General features: G+C 36.0%; 1 protein-coding gene across 2 annotated transcripts in view; it reads right to left on the reverse strand.

The window, feature by feature from the left end:
* Positions 1 to 14,242, reverse strand: part of LOC107875382 — a 20,506-nt gene extending 6,264 nt beyond the window's left edge. For both annotated transcript variants that reach the window (XR_007056852.1, XM_016722090.2), the window contains exons 1-4: positions 13,778 to 14,242; positions 11,910 to 12,009; positions 1,478 to 1,531; positions 559 to 673 (exon numbers count right to left, since the gene is read on the reverse strand). Coding sequence is in view for 1 of the 2 variants with exons in the window: in XM_016722090.2 (XP_016577576.2) it covers positions 559 to 673; positions 1,478 to 1,531; positions 11,910 to 12,009; positions 13,778 to 13,965 (457 nt within the window). In the remaining variant the exon portion in view is untranslated. The remainder of the gene's footprint in view (positions 1 to 558; positions 674 to 1,477; positions 1,532 to 11,909; positions 12,010 to 13,777) is intronic.

Genomic DNA, 14,242 nt, shown 5'->3' on the forward strand with positions numbered 1-14,242 from the left:
TGGCTGTAGTTGTGATCAATATCTGAAGAACAAAAAATAATAAAGGATTACCTCAAAAAACGTTGTAATATCTAAAAGCGTTCATATTATTCATTTAAACCATTAACCACATAAATCTACACAGGACGGCTCAAATTGAAGTACTTTCTACAAGTGTTTATATGATAGTTATCAGAACCTCTTCAGTGATTTGGTTATGATCATCAAGAGGAGAATATAAGCTTATCATCTCTATTCATTTCATCCTCCCGAAAATGTAGACCTCCTCTAACATGCCCTTCCAGGAAGAACTACTAGACTCTACAACAACAACATACCCAATGTATTCCCACAAGAATGGGGTCTGGGGAGGGTGAGATGTACGCAGTCCATACTGCTACCTCCGAGGAAGTAGAGAGGTTGTTTCCGATAGACCACCGGCTCAAAGTAAGAACTACTAGACTCTGAGTGCAAAAAATAAAAGCAGAGAGCTCCAAACAGCATAGCTTCAGGTTAAAAATCAGTTTCTCAAACTTCAGTTGATCTTTTGAAAGTGGAATCAGAGGCATAAGGACCAACCTTGGTAGTTAATTCGACCATCCTTGTCCATTGGCATAACAGCTCGAGCATAGGTAGGACCATTTGTGCGATTAGCAACATGAGTTAACTTTGGCAAGGAATCTGTAAGTTTTTCCTAAAACCGAAAAACAAGGGAATCATGCCAAAGAACTTATTATTCAAAATCCAATACAATGTACAGCATAGCTGTCAAAAGTTGAGACTGCAAGTAAATCGATTTTTTCCTTTTTGGAATGAATAAGGACTGCAAGCGAATATTTGTTTCATTTGTTTGAAAGTAGTAGATTACACAAGGTAATCATCCAGGATTACTAAAAGGCAACTATATATATACAGCACTTGAAGGATATTAAGTGCCCCTATACTTGATGGGATTTAGCTAAAAGGGTGTGTAAAATAAAACAACAGAAGACATACGTCTGTCTCTGAAAAACTAAAGTCAGCTATATAGCAAGCCTCCTTTTTGGGTCTTCACATATTAATTGAAGGCTTGCTCATTTTGTGTAAGCACATCAGTCTTTTTGTTTATGTCACATGCATATGCCCATACAGTTATCTGCTTCCAAGATTTGAATCACATCAAAGTTTCACAAATGGCGTGGATCTCACATCAAAAGAAGAAATTAGATTGAGAAAGTTGAAGAATGAATGATGACAAAATATAAGATCAATGAATTCTACATAATGAGATCAATATGGGTCATGGCTCCATATGGATGTTTTAAACCAGGAGCAGACGCACCTCAGTTAAACCTCAGTAGCAGTATCACTGCCCCATGAGGGAATATGGCTACATATGGATGTATGTTGAAACAAAGAACATTTGTCCAACAAATAGATACTTGCTAAATGAAAACACCCTATCTTAAGTATCTATTAGAGAAGGCCGAGAACCGTGTTCTGCAATTAGATAACACACCTTTTTGTCTTTATTTTTCCTTGAAATATGATCATTCCTTTGCTTCCCCTTTTTCTGCTTCAACAAAGAGAAAAAAAAGGAAAAGATCAGTTAAACGTAGTTATTATCCATAACTGGGAAAAGTACTGATTATCTCCAAAAGAATGCATTGTAAAGTCTTCCTGCTTCTCAAACCAAATTATTGTAAGTACAGTATACACTATACAGTAATTTCCACATTCGTACCCACACAGCACTCTGCTATTCATGGAATTTACATTTAAACTAGACGCAAACCTTTTTGGAGAGGTTAAAAGCAACCCTGCTCAAGGAAGGCAGGACCTGCGAACTCAAAATGAATATCCATTTCTCTTTTGCTTCTTATTAGTAAGCTGGCTTAAATTATAACTAGTTTTAAGAGTGTACTTTGCGTGTGTACTTATATCGACGAGTATACAATTAAAAAAATCAAATAAATATTAATATAAAATGTGTTTAAGTATCAAACAAAAATTAAAGAAAAAGTGCAAGTACTGGAAAATGGTTAATATTGATTATGTTAACTAAATCAACAAAGGAAGAAATTTTTCCATAAAAAAATCCTCAAACATATAATGTAAACACAAATAGAATAAAATTTTAAAATAAAATATTAATGAAAAACATAAATTCAAACCACACATGTTTAAATCAGACTTTGATCAGCCCATAGCTTCTTTCTTCGCATCTCACAAGAATGCCATAGCAATTTTTGAAAAGAGATTTAGACATTATATATATTTGAAAAGCAAAAGGCATGGAGTCAAAAAACCTACATATTGAAGGAGTACTGATCAATATTCCCAACTTTATCTTTTTTTTCTTTTTGGCAATAAACTGTGAATATTTACCAAAATAAACCAAAACTTTACAACCAAGAGAATCTAGAAATCCAAATCCCCTTTCCAGGAAGATTGTCTTGAATCATACTAGACCTCAAACAGAAAAAAAACAGCCAAAAATACTAATAAATGATTCTATTTACAAATTCACTGTAGCAAAACTTGGCAGCTTATAATTCTCCTAGGTCCTGCAATCATGCTCACCCTCTCTAAGTTCTGTTGGTTTTTTGTATATTAGCTATGAACTCAGTATTTACAATCAATCTCCAGTTCCGTCACTTCCATGTATAATAAATCAGTTCTCCACATATCACAGCTGCTATTTGTCTCCTGAAATGTCTCCAATGTCTACTTTTGATCCAGCACATACTATCCTTAGAATTCCTAGTTGGAAGTGGAATTCCAGAACAATTGATCATTCTTCCCCTTACCTCGGTGATCCACCTTCAGTCTATAAATAGGTGCTGGTGGGTCTCTATAGTTTCCAAATCACACAAACAGCAATCAGTGTTCCCTTCTATAGGGATATGTATTCTCATCAGCCTCTCTTCAGTGAGCGCAGCTTATCCTGAAATGCTAGCCACAATATCACCCTTTGTCAAGGTAGTAGGGCTCCAAATCAGTTCAGCCTCCCTTAGTCTAGTCATGGTTCCAGCATGTCATTATAGCTGTTTGACACTGAATAAATGCCATTAACATTTAGCCTGTAAGTGCCCCTTCTGTACCATTTAACCATTTTTGCTTTCAAGCCATTCAACTTCTTCCAATACCAACTATTGTCCTGAGATGGACAGTGTTCTCAGATATTCCTACATGTTTTCATATAGACCTCATGCACCCATTTCACCCATAATACATCTTTCTTTGAAGCTAATTGCCACAATAGTTTCCCCAAGGATGCTACATTCCAGAATTCACATCCTTTAGTATTCAGCCCTCTAAATTTCTTAGGCATGCAAACCCTTGCCAAAGCACCTAAAGAGACTTTCATGTGGCCTTCTGAGCTCCCCCATAGATACTCACAGCATTTCCTATCAATCTCTACATTAGGATGAAGACAGCCCCCAGAAGTTGTACATGGAAAACAGTGCAGCATTTATAACCTGCAGTCGACCAGCATATGATAACTGTTTTGAATTCCAGCAATCCTAGCTATCTAACAGGCAAAGATCCTAGAGAGAATCCATCAAATCTAGAATACTCTGTCGGAGGCCTTCCTCGGTACTAGCCAAGAAAATTTTGGACATCTCCAAGTTAAATGTACTAAAATGGTTGATGGCCTCCTTAATTCTTTGGATAGATCTTAGATCAACCTTACACAGTAGCATCAATCATCAGCAAATAATAGGTGGGTGAGTTTAGTAGTCTTACAAATAAACTCAGGCAGTTCACTCATTCTCAAGGTTCTGAGGAATCCAGTCAAATACTCCATCACAAGTACAAACAACAGGGGAGACATTGGATCCCCTTTGCCTCGGTCCCTTTTACCTTCAAAGTAGCCATACCCTCTCCATTTAATTTGATGGTAAATTTAGCAGAAGTCTCACACCTTTACTAGATGAACAAATGGTATAGGAAACTCATAGCCATTCAAGGCTTCTTCCAGGAAATCCTAACGTGCCATGTCATATGCATTATTTAAATCTATTTTCCTTAAACATCTAGGAGTAGTCTTCCTACTATAATGCCTTAATACCTTCTTTGCTCTACAAGTTTGTTCATCATGATCATATTTCTGACAAAATTTACAAAGGATGGGATTCCAATCATACTGCACTTTCTGTTCCGTCATCAGTCTTTTCCCGTTCTTAAAGAACGCCTTTATCAGGTAGTTGGGTGTCCATTTTCACCTCAATAAGTAATCTGGCAAAGCTTAGTCCTATTTCTTTTCTATGTGATTATCCACCATTAAAGGCTTTCCAATTATACTTGATCTTGCTTAAGCCTTTTGGGCTCCAATATTTAAATTCCAGGCCAGGAAGCTTTACCCGTATTGAAATAGTATACAATTCCGCTTTAGAAAACATCATGTCTGGATTCCAGGCTTTCACAATAACAGGTTTGTCATCGAAGTAGTAAATCCCCCTTGTAACACCTACTTCTCCCCACACTAGTATCAAATCTAACCAGCACAATACCCTTTTTTAACATAGAGACCTAGTCAATCCCATGTCCCCCCCACAGTCTTTTCACATTGCCAATTTTTTAAACTGGTAACTTTGTATATATCTCTAAACAATAGATAGGTTGTACTATACCATATTTACAACAGTTACTTCAAATCCAACTCTCTTTCCTAAATTGAATCTAGAACATCAATTGTAGAGATAGTATCATTTGAGCAAAACTTATTATACAAAAAACATTATAACAAAAAGTTGTTAAGCTTGAACTTTTGCATACTATTTTCTGTACTATCAAAACACCTAGAGTTCCTCTTCTTCCAAATTGTCCACCATATGTTACCCATTCATTATAGTAAATGGAAGATAAGCCCCCAGAACATAGCATTCTTCCAATAAAACTCATGTACTAATATCTTTTAAATCAATTTCACATACAGGTGAATCATCATAGATTTCAGGTGCTACACATTCAAGTTTGAAACCAGCATTAGTTACCTTGGCAATGTCAAAATTGTCCCAGGCGGAACCCTTGGAATTAAGTTCTGGAGACGCTTCTACTTCATCAGCCCACGACAATTTACTAACGCTCTCCACCAATTCCACCCTATCTTGCATCAATTGTGGTGTTTCTTCCCCACTCAATTTCACTGGCGTCTCAATTTGGCTCAAAGCCGGTATAGATACATTGATTTCTAGCATGTTTCCTGAACTTTTGTTTGCATCCCTTGCACCAATTGTTCCATTTTGGTTCTCACCATTCTGCATTGATGAGGCTGACGCCTCTGCATCTCCAACACTGGATTTCTCCACCATGGTTCCATGATCCACACCCCCTACCAATTGCCCCGAAACATGGGCATTCTCTATAGTCAACTCTTTGCCTCACTTCATCCGTTGTTCATTCCCATCATGCACCGCTGAATCCTGTGCCATGAGTGCCTTCTGGGAGGTGTGCTCTCTTCCCCCCCTGGACGGCGCAGTGAAGCTAGTATGCACTAAGAGAGGAAAAGACCTAGCTAGAACGCGATGTGACTTTTCAACTATTTATTCCCAAACTTTAGTAATAGTCAATTCTTATTCTTTGTGGACTTCGACATTTTTAGTTCTTTTTTACAAAATTGTTATGTTATATAACGTAAATTAGGAAAAGATTTAAACAAGGTTTTAATATTACAAATTTTATAAATTACAAATAAAGGACGAACTTAATGCACAATTTAGTTGATTTAAAATTCCATATACTAAGAAAAAATCTAGATGTTAATATGTCCAACGTGAAATCCATTTTTGAGGGATAAAAGGTGAATGGCATTTCACTAAGAGAGAGACAGAGAGAGAGAAAATATATAGATATATAGATAGATGTAAGATTTTTACTACATTATCTTACAGTTTTTTACTACATTCTCTTGTATATTTCTCGAAATCATTATATTAGTGTGACTTTACCACATTAAGGGAAAAAAAGAAAAGTTAAACTTGCTCCACAATCAAGAAACGGCAGTTGCCTTACTCTTTTTCTTCTACTTATCTGAACTCTGATCAACTATTATTTTGTAGGTTTATCAACTATTATTTTATATGTTTACTAATACTGAAACTTGGAGATTACCCCTTAAAGTTATGAGACATAATTAAGGAAAGGATCTATATGTCTTAAAATCAGAATCAATTTTAAAGTCTTAAATATTAGGACAATCTACATTGTCCAAATAAGTAAAGTTTTAATAATAAAATTTTAGTCCATAAATATCTTAAAAATTAGGAAAACAAAAAATTACAATAATGTCCAATTTGATACTTTTAAAGGGTAAAAATGGTGAATAACATTTCACTAAATGAGAGTACTACACATGTTGAATGTGTACTCACGTCAGTGAGTATAAAATAATGTACTATAATCACTACAACAACAACATGACCTATGTGATCCAACAAGCAGGGGCGGATCTACCAAGGAGGGAATGGGTTCCATGGCACTTGCGCACGTCGACTGAAACTGTGTGTATATACATGTATATACAGGAAATAGTATAAATATACCAAATGGTCATTTGGTGCCATTGGCCAAGTGCTGAATTTTCTGCCCGCAGGGCGCTAGATCGAGCCTAACCAAAGACACTTTTATAGAGCTATTTTGTCCTCTACATTTAAGATGCTTACAGCCTGGAGATTAGTTCTCTTCTATTCTTTATCTATTTTGCTTCTTCTTTTCTTTTCTTTCTTTTTCTTTATTTGTTGTTGATTCTTTTTTCCTTATGAGTTCCTATTAATTTTTGAGAAAAAATAGAAATACTTTCTTTTGTTTTAAAGTTCATAGAGTTTATTAAGGTTTTTCTTTTAGCATCTAAATATGCATTTATGGTGATTTTTAGTTATAGACTGAATATTATCCATTCTTTGATTTGATAGCTCCAAAATAAGAAAATTCACCGAGGACAGTTATACATCCATAATATATTTTTGTTGATATTAGTAATATTATTGAACTTTTATGTTTTATTCAAAACTGTCATAATTATTAAATTATTTCATTTAATTGGCTTGCCTATGAAATCAAAAAGACGGATAATTTAAACCTAAATACTCCTTTTAAAGAGAAAAAAAACAATGCATGCCAACAACAACCCAAAAACAAAAATACACAACCGTTTAACCCTACATTGTTTGAGAAAGGAGATGCACAGTGTCAATTGTCACATACACATCTATCTCAAAGACAATTTTGCACAGGGTAATTGAGGACAACAGTGAAGTTTCACCACGGTAGAAGAGCATATTTACCAAGCCCCCTATTCTGTCTTTTGATTCTCATATTCCCAACTTTTTCTCCATCTAAATGATTCGAGTAATTGATGATAACACATCCAGTTTATGCAGTTTGGAGTACTAATAAAGTGAGTTTATTAATTCATAGTAGTATCTTCCCATTCACCTATCCTAGATTTTGTTACCAACATACTATTTTGATCACAAACCACATGTAAAATATTGTCTTTGACTATGTAGTTATGTTTTGTTAATCACGTCATTTTCGCTCTTTTCCTTCCATCTCTTTTCCTTACTTCTATAAAATAAATTTATTACTCCATAGTTTTTGTTGCAGGTAATAGATATTCAAGTCAACAACTCGCTTAGAATGACTGCGATGATTTTCAGATAAACTTTCATCTCCAGCTACCATGGTGGCTATCTAGCTAAGCCATTTGTCTTGAATAAAAGATAATTAATTTTCACACCCGAACTCTTAAGGCTTATCCCATGATTTTTGGAAAGAATTATTGATATATGGGTTGTTATTTCCAAATTTATATACCAGTTTTGAACGATAATATCAATATTAATAAAATAGAAGTTTGAGAAAATAATTGACACATGGAAGAATAAAGTATAAATATTACGTGAATGATCAATGTAGATCGACGTATGATAACTTGTTTGTCGAGGTCAAGATGATTGAATATTGTTTGAACCTACCCAGATGACCTATTTAAGTTCATAACCTATGTTCCTCCCAAAAAATTGTAACTATTAATGATTTTCCCATGTGACATAAATACTTTGTTTGTCTAGAGTGGTCAGGGGATGAGGGGATGAACTTACTGCTAAAGCTCTTGCATTCTATTTAGACTTCTAGATTCATGTTATTAAAGCTAATCTGGAATCTTGAGAATTGGATATTTAAAAAGCTAACTTTGTTTGGTTGCCACACATTTTCTCACACAGATAACTTTTCGTTGCACTTTCAAGAGGGGTATCCAATCATCTATTGTTTATCATATGCATTAAATATTTTTCAATGTCCCAAGTTCAGATGATATTCAATCATTTTGATCTCGACAAACAAATTATATATGACGAACCACATTGATCATTTCCCATAAACTTTTACTTTACTTATTCATATAAAATTTCAAAGCATATATTAATAATATTGCTATTTTTTACAAAATGATGGGCTATATAACTTGCCATATATGTGCAATGTAGGTGCCGAAAGATCAGTCTGATTAAAGTTGCAATTTGCAAACAGACATTAAAAAAGTATTAAGCTACAAAAGAATTAGATCAACAATTAAAACGTGGATCATAAAGCAATAAATTACGAGAACATTTCCTTTAAGGTTGGATTGGAAGTAGAGTTAATTTTTTGTGGCCGAAAATGGTGTGGGGGTTTTGGTGTTAAAGAATGCTTTTCCAAATTTTGTATAGGATCTCTCTCTTTGTCATAGAGATTTGTTGCACAGCAAGTTAGGGGGACACAAAGGGATGGGTCTTTTGGGATTTGAGGTTCGGGAGGGATTTCCAAGACTGGAAGGTGATCAAGCTTAAGAGAATGCTTTCTTTGATTCACAAGAAATGTGAGTCAGTCTACGGACCCCGATGCTTTGAGTTGGGAATTGGAAAATATAAGTGTTCTCTATCAGGTCCTTTTACGAGAAGCTTCTGATCAGGGCCGATGACAGTTTTCCATAGGATTCAGTATGGTTCCTAAGGTGTTGAGGAAGGTCTGTTTCTTCATGCGGTTTGCTGTTGGAGGGGTGATTTTGACGACAAAAATTTTGAGCAAACGAAAGGTTGTCCGTATAAGTTGGTGTCTCCTTTGCAAGAAGGCATGTGAGGATGTGGATCAAATTATACTATATTGCAAGTTAGCCTTGAGGTTATGATAGTTATGTTTAGTTGGTTTAGCATTTCTTAGGTGGTGCCAAGATCTATGAGGGAGCTGTTATTAAGCTGGAAGAATTAAGCTAGGAAAAGAAGGCACAAGGTTTCAAATCTTACTCCTTTTGCATTGATGTGGATCATTTGGAAATAGAGAAATATGAGATCTTTTGAAGAGATGGAGACGAGTTTTGCTCAACAAAATAATAAGTCTTCAATCCCTTATTTTCTTTGGTATATCTTTTGTATATGGCCAAGATGGCGTTGTTAGTATCAATGAAGTCTTTTACTTGATCAAAAGAAAAATAATGATGTATTTAGTATATAAAAAAAAAAAATTTATAACTGTAGTGTCTGGGTCGGCTTCAAACACCTCGACTAATTTCGTGGGATACATGTCACCTCCCACCAGCAACAGAACCAAGTAACGCCACACATCAAGACTAGAATAGATAAGAAGAAATGACATAGTATTTTTATCTAGGTTGGACTTTGAACATGAGATCTCAGGTTTCTCAACCAACTTCACTGACCACCAAGCCACAATCTATTTTTTATAATCTATTTTATAGAATAAAAAGGCAAAAAACATTTCGCTAAAGCTTCGTGCTTTTAATATACTCCCTCCGTTTCAAAAAGAATGACCTACTTTACTTTTTAGTCCGTTTCAAAAAGAATAACCCCTTCCTTTTTTAGCAACTTTTTAATTTAAACTTTCCACATGGCAAGTTTAAGACCATAAGATTGAAGGACATTTTGGGTACATTTGACATATCTTTAATTTAACACCACAAGATTCAAAAGTCTTCTTTATTTTCTAAAACTCCGAGCCAAGTCAAACTAGGTCATCTTTTTTAAACGGAGGGAGTAATATACATTAAGAAAATTTGGTGGAAAATGGTGTTAACGGTTGCTCTTTTCTACTGCAAAAAGTCAATATAGTCCAAAAGAGTGATAAAATGATTCACACTATCCATCTACCACCAAAAAGCCAAAAATTGTAAGGGTCCTTTGATAGGGTGTATAAGAATACTGTTGAATGGGGTGTATTAGTAATGTTGGTTTAGTTATGTTGAGATTATTTCCTATGCACGGTTTGACTTGGTATATTAAAAATAGCATGCACTGCATAATTTAAAAAAAAAAAATCGTTTACAAAAATATCCTCACAAAATATGATGGAAAGGATGTGGAAAAGGCTTTGAGCGGTAATTGTGTCTTCAACCATATTATATCCTCCACATGCATGCATTAAGGACCCTGCGTAGCTAATACCATGATTTGTCATGCATTAGTTTCACATGGCATAGTACCAAACGGAGTGTTAATTATACATAGGTTGGAACAATGTTCCAAACAAAGTATTAGTAATACACAAAGTTAATTAATGCATTATTTTTAATAGCGCCTCCTACCAAATGACCCTTAAGTGTCTATACGTAATACAACAGCTGACACTGGTTGCCTTGAGACCATCAAGAATGGCTATATCTCCACATTGACCAGATCATACATTCGACGGATGGTGTCCCATGTTGCCTTGAGATGCTTGTTTATCATCTTTTGATTTCTCCAAAAACGATTGCACCTTTAGTTGCTGGATATCAAATAAATGCTCAAAAAAAGGTTGGTAAATAGCCCCAAATTTGGAAAGACACCGTATGATGCAGAAAGTCTTCTGAATCTTCCAATGTATACACACAGAAAAGCATCTATTCCACTCCTTAGATTTGCTTGAGTTAGAGAAGCTCAGTGTAAGGCAATCCAAGTGAAACATACTACTTCCAATGATGACTAACTGTTCCAAAAGGTTCTCTCGTGGCGATTGTTTGCTTCTAACTGTGTTGTTTAGTATTCTATTTAACTGTAATGAACCCATAATCCACATTCTAGATCATTCTCTCATTCTGTGACTCTGGGAAAATCTTGGTTGCCACTTCCTCAATCTCCAAGTGAAAAAATACTTCAGAACTCCAGGTTCCATCTATCCCTTGCTCTACAATCAGTCACAGTGGCCTCCTGGTTCATCACTAAGCATATGGACCATGAAAAATCTCCATTATAGGTGAGTCGCACAGCCACACATCCTGCCACATCTTGATGTTCTTCAAATCATTAACTTTCAAATTAACTAGACACTGAAATTCTTACATTAAGTTGCCATTGTTTTTCCAGACAGAGAAACCATAAGGGATATCCGTTTTGTTCGATCCTTCAAAAGTTCTCACGATAACAATAAAAAGAACACATCCGTTTCACCAGTAGCTTGTGCCCACCCATTTAAATTTTTCTTGACAATTTAAGATTTGTACCCCTACCCCCTTCCTAAGTCCCTCGTGCCACAAAAAAGCACAATTGTGCAAGAACGGTCATGGGTTCCACTATTAAATTGATCAGCTTTAAGAAAATAACCTCTCGATCTTGGACATTCTCACGTTCAACGTCTTCTAAAAAACATTATTGCACCTAGACTCCGAATAAGACTAGCAGCCTAACCATGTAATAAAATTAACATCCTCCAAACCAACCTCTTACCAAGGCCTAATTTGGATGTTTATCCTAAGGAGCGTGTCAGGAAGACTTCTAATTCAACTAATACCAACATCTCAATTATGGAGAGGCTAACAAGTATGCTTTAAACGTTAAAATTGTCTGTGATAACATCTGCTTAACAAATATGTGAATACAACAACAACAACATACCCAGTAGAATTCCACAAGTGGGCTCTTAACAACCATGCGAATAAATAGTTAAAACTAATATGGAATCATAAGACTTACACTCATCCATATACATCTCAATATTACATCTCGTAAACCCTTGTCTTTTAACTGCATCGCAATTTGAGCATAACGATGCATTTCGTTTTCAGTTGCGTATCTGCAAAAAAGCATTTCACTGTCATTTTAGGCGTAATATTCATCAAACTAAACCAAGCAAATCCAAAGTAAAAGTTAAAGAGATAGTCTAGCGGCAGTATTATTCGAGAACACGTGAGCAAATAGAGTCAAATTTTCCAAGATGTCATGGTGATTAGCCAGAAGATTTTCCAAGACGTCATGGTGAACAATAAAAACTTTACAGATCCTCTATCGATTATTAATTACTTCAAATTGATTCATCTCTATATTAGCCACTAAAAATTTGTTTCACTATAAATCAGTGTATCAAAAGCGAAAAGCGCAAAAAAGCTCTAAGGTTTCTGGGAGCTTAAAGCGCAAAACGCAAATAAAAGAGTGGGCTTCAACGAAAAAAGGCGCAAGGAGAGAAAAGTACAAATAATTATGTTTAATCCAAGACAAATAATTACATGAATGACAAATATATGTACAAAGAAAGTGAAAAACAATTACGATAAAGTAAAATATCAATTGTTTAGTGTCACCTCCTCAGAAGAGACTAATTGGCAAGGAAAAGTATGCCTTAGAAACTTGATGACGACAGTGAAGCGCACATAAAGCGAGGCGAAGCACACATAAAGCAAGGTGAAGCGCACATAAAGCGAGGCGAGGCGAAGCGCTCAACACGTTTTGAGCCTCGATTTAGGGCTTAAGCGTGCTTAACTCTGCTATAAATTACATGTGACTGTAAGATCTACGTAGCAAAATATTTTCAAAAAGAATCCATGAGACTTGCTTGATCATATTTTTATCCCATCCAAATTACTGAATTTTCGGCATCCAGTTTCTTCAATACTAAATATATAGAGCAGTTCACAAATAAGAATTAATCATAAGCTCCAAGGTAATTTGGTATCTTCGCGTTTTCCTTGTGCTAAAAGTTGCACATATTTCAGTTGTTTCAGCATTGATAATCCGTCACTAGTGAATGCTCCTCTCTGTTTTGGTCTTTGACAGCAAGAACTGAATTTCAACACTTATTCTCTTTGGTCTCGGTTTTTTTAATAGGTTTTAAACAATATTACTCAATAATTGAACAACAAATAACTGATAATACTAGTGAAAGAGCTACCAACTTTTTTACCACACCACCCAAGGAGAGCCATTAGAATTCTACACCACTCTGCTTTGAACTTTGACAGCTGGAACCGAATTTCAATACTTACTCACTTTGGTTTCTGTTTTTTTAAAAGATTTTAGCCAGTGTTACTCTACTATTCAATAGTTGCATAGTTGCATAGCTAACAACCTTTCTTTACACCCTACAACCAGGAGGATCAACAGCGCTCCCGCTTACCCTCACTCGAACTCTCAAGCTACTGATCAATGGTGGAGGTGCTCAACCACTTGACCAGGCCTCACTTGTCAACAGCTAGTAGGGTAGGCCAGGGGTGGGTGGTACCACCACTAACACTCACCCACCCACACACCACTCAGCACCCTACCCAATCACCCACCACCCTGCACCACCTCCACACCCACCACCTCCACACAACCAACCAGTCCCACACACCACTCACCACCCTACCCAACCACCCAACCCCTACCCACGCCCACACACCATATACACACAACATCACAAGTCATAAAACAGTCTTTTTTCATCAAATGAGAGCATGACCAGCATCAAATGTCAAAATCCTCGATACACAACCAAAAAAAATCACATATCGAAGCAACATGCCTCAACAAACATAACAATCACGTACACAAAACTAAATAAACAACAAAGGAAATCAGCAACATACTTATCAAGCAACTCTTCAAGGGCGGACTGTTCTTCCGGAGTCCATTCATCGGCGATGTGATTATTGTTCTGAAGCGCCGCCTTCGTCTGTCCAATCACAAGCTTATCAGGTACCGCAGCGCCTTTACTTGTCGATGCATTCTCGTTGCTCGTCCCTCTTTCGCCGCCATTGTTATTCCCCGCCGCCATTTGAATCTCTATCCTCCTTGTGTTTGAGGAAATGCCGGAGAGAAAAACGATGAAACCTATATATTTTCGGAGATTAAGAAGTGTTTAGCGCTCTACTGTATATGCTGAGATATAAATTCAGTGAATCCAGCAGTACTTAAAACGTGATTAGAGACTGTTCTAAAGGCATGTTTGGCTTCTGCTCCCTCAAATAAAACATTCGCAAGATTTTCTCTTTGGGTCCTAACTCGAGTTTTGACTCCATCGTACGTATCCTTAATCGCTCTAACATACATTA

Source organism: Capsicum annuum, chromosome 6, assembly GCF_002878395.1.
Source record: "Capsicum annuum cultivar UCD-10X-F1 chromosome 6, UCD10Xv1.1, whole genome shotgun sequence".
Lineage (NCBI taxonomy): Eukaryota > Viridiplantae > Streptophyta > Magnoliopsida > Solanales > Solanaceae > Capsicum > Capsicum annuum.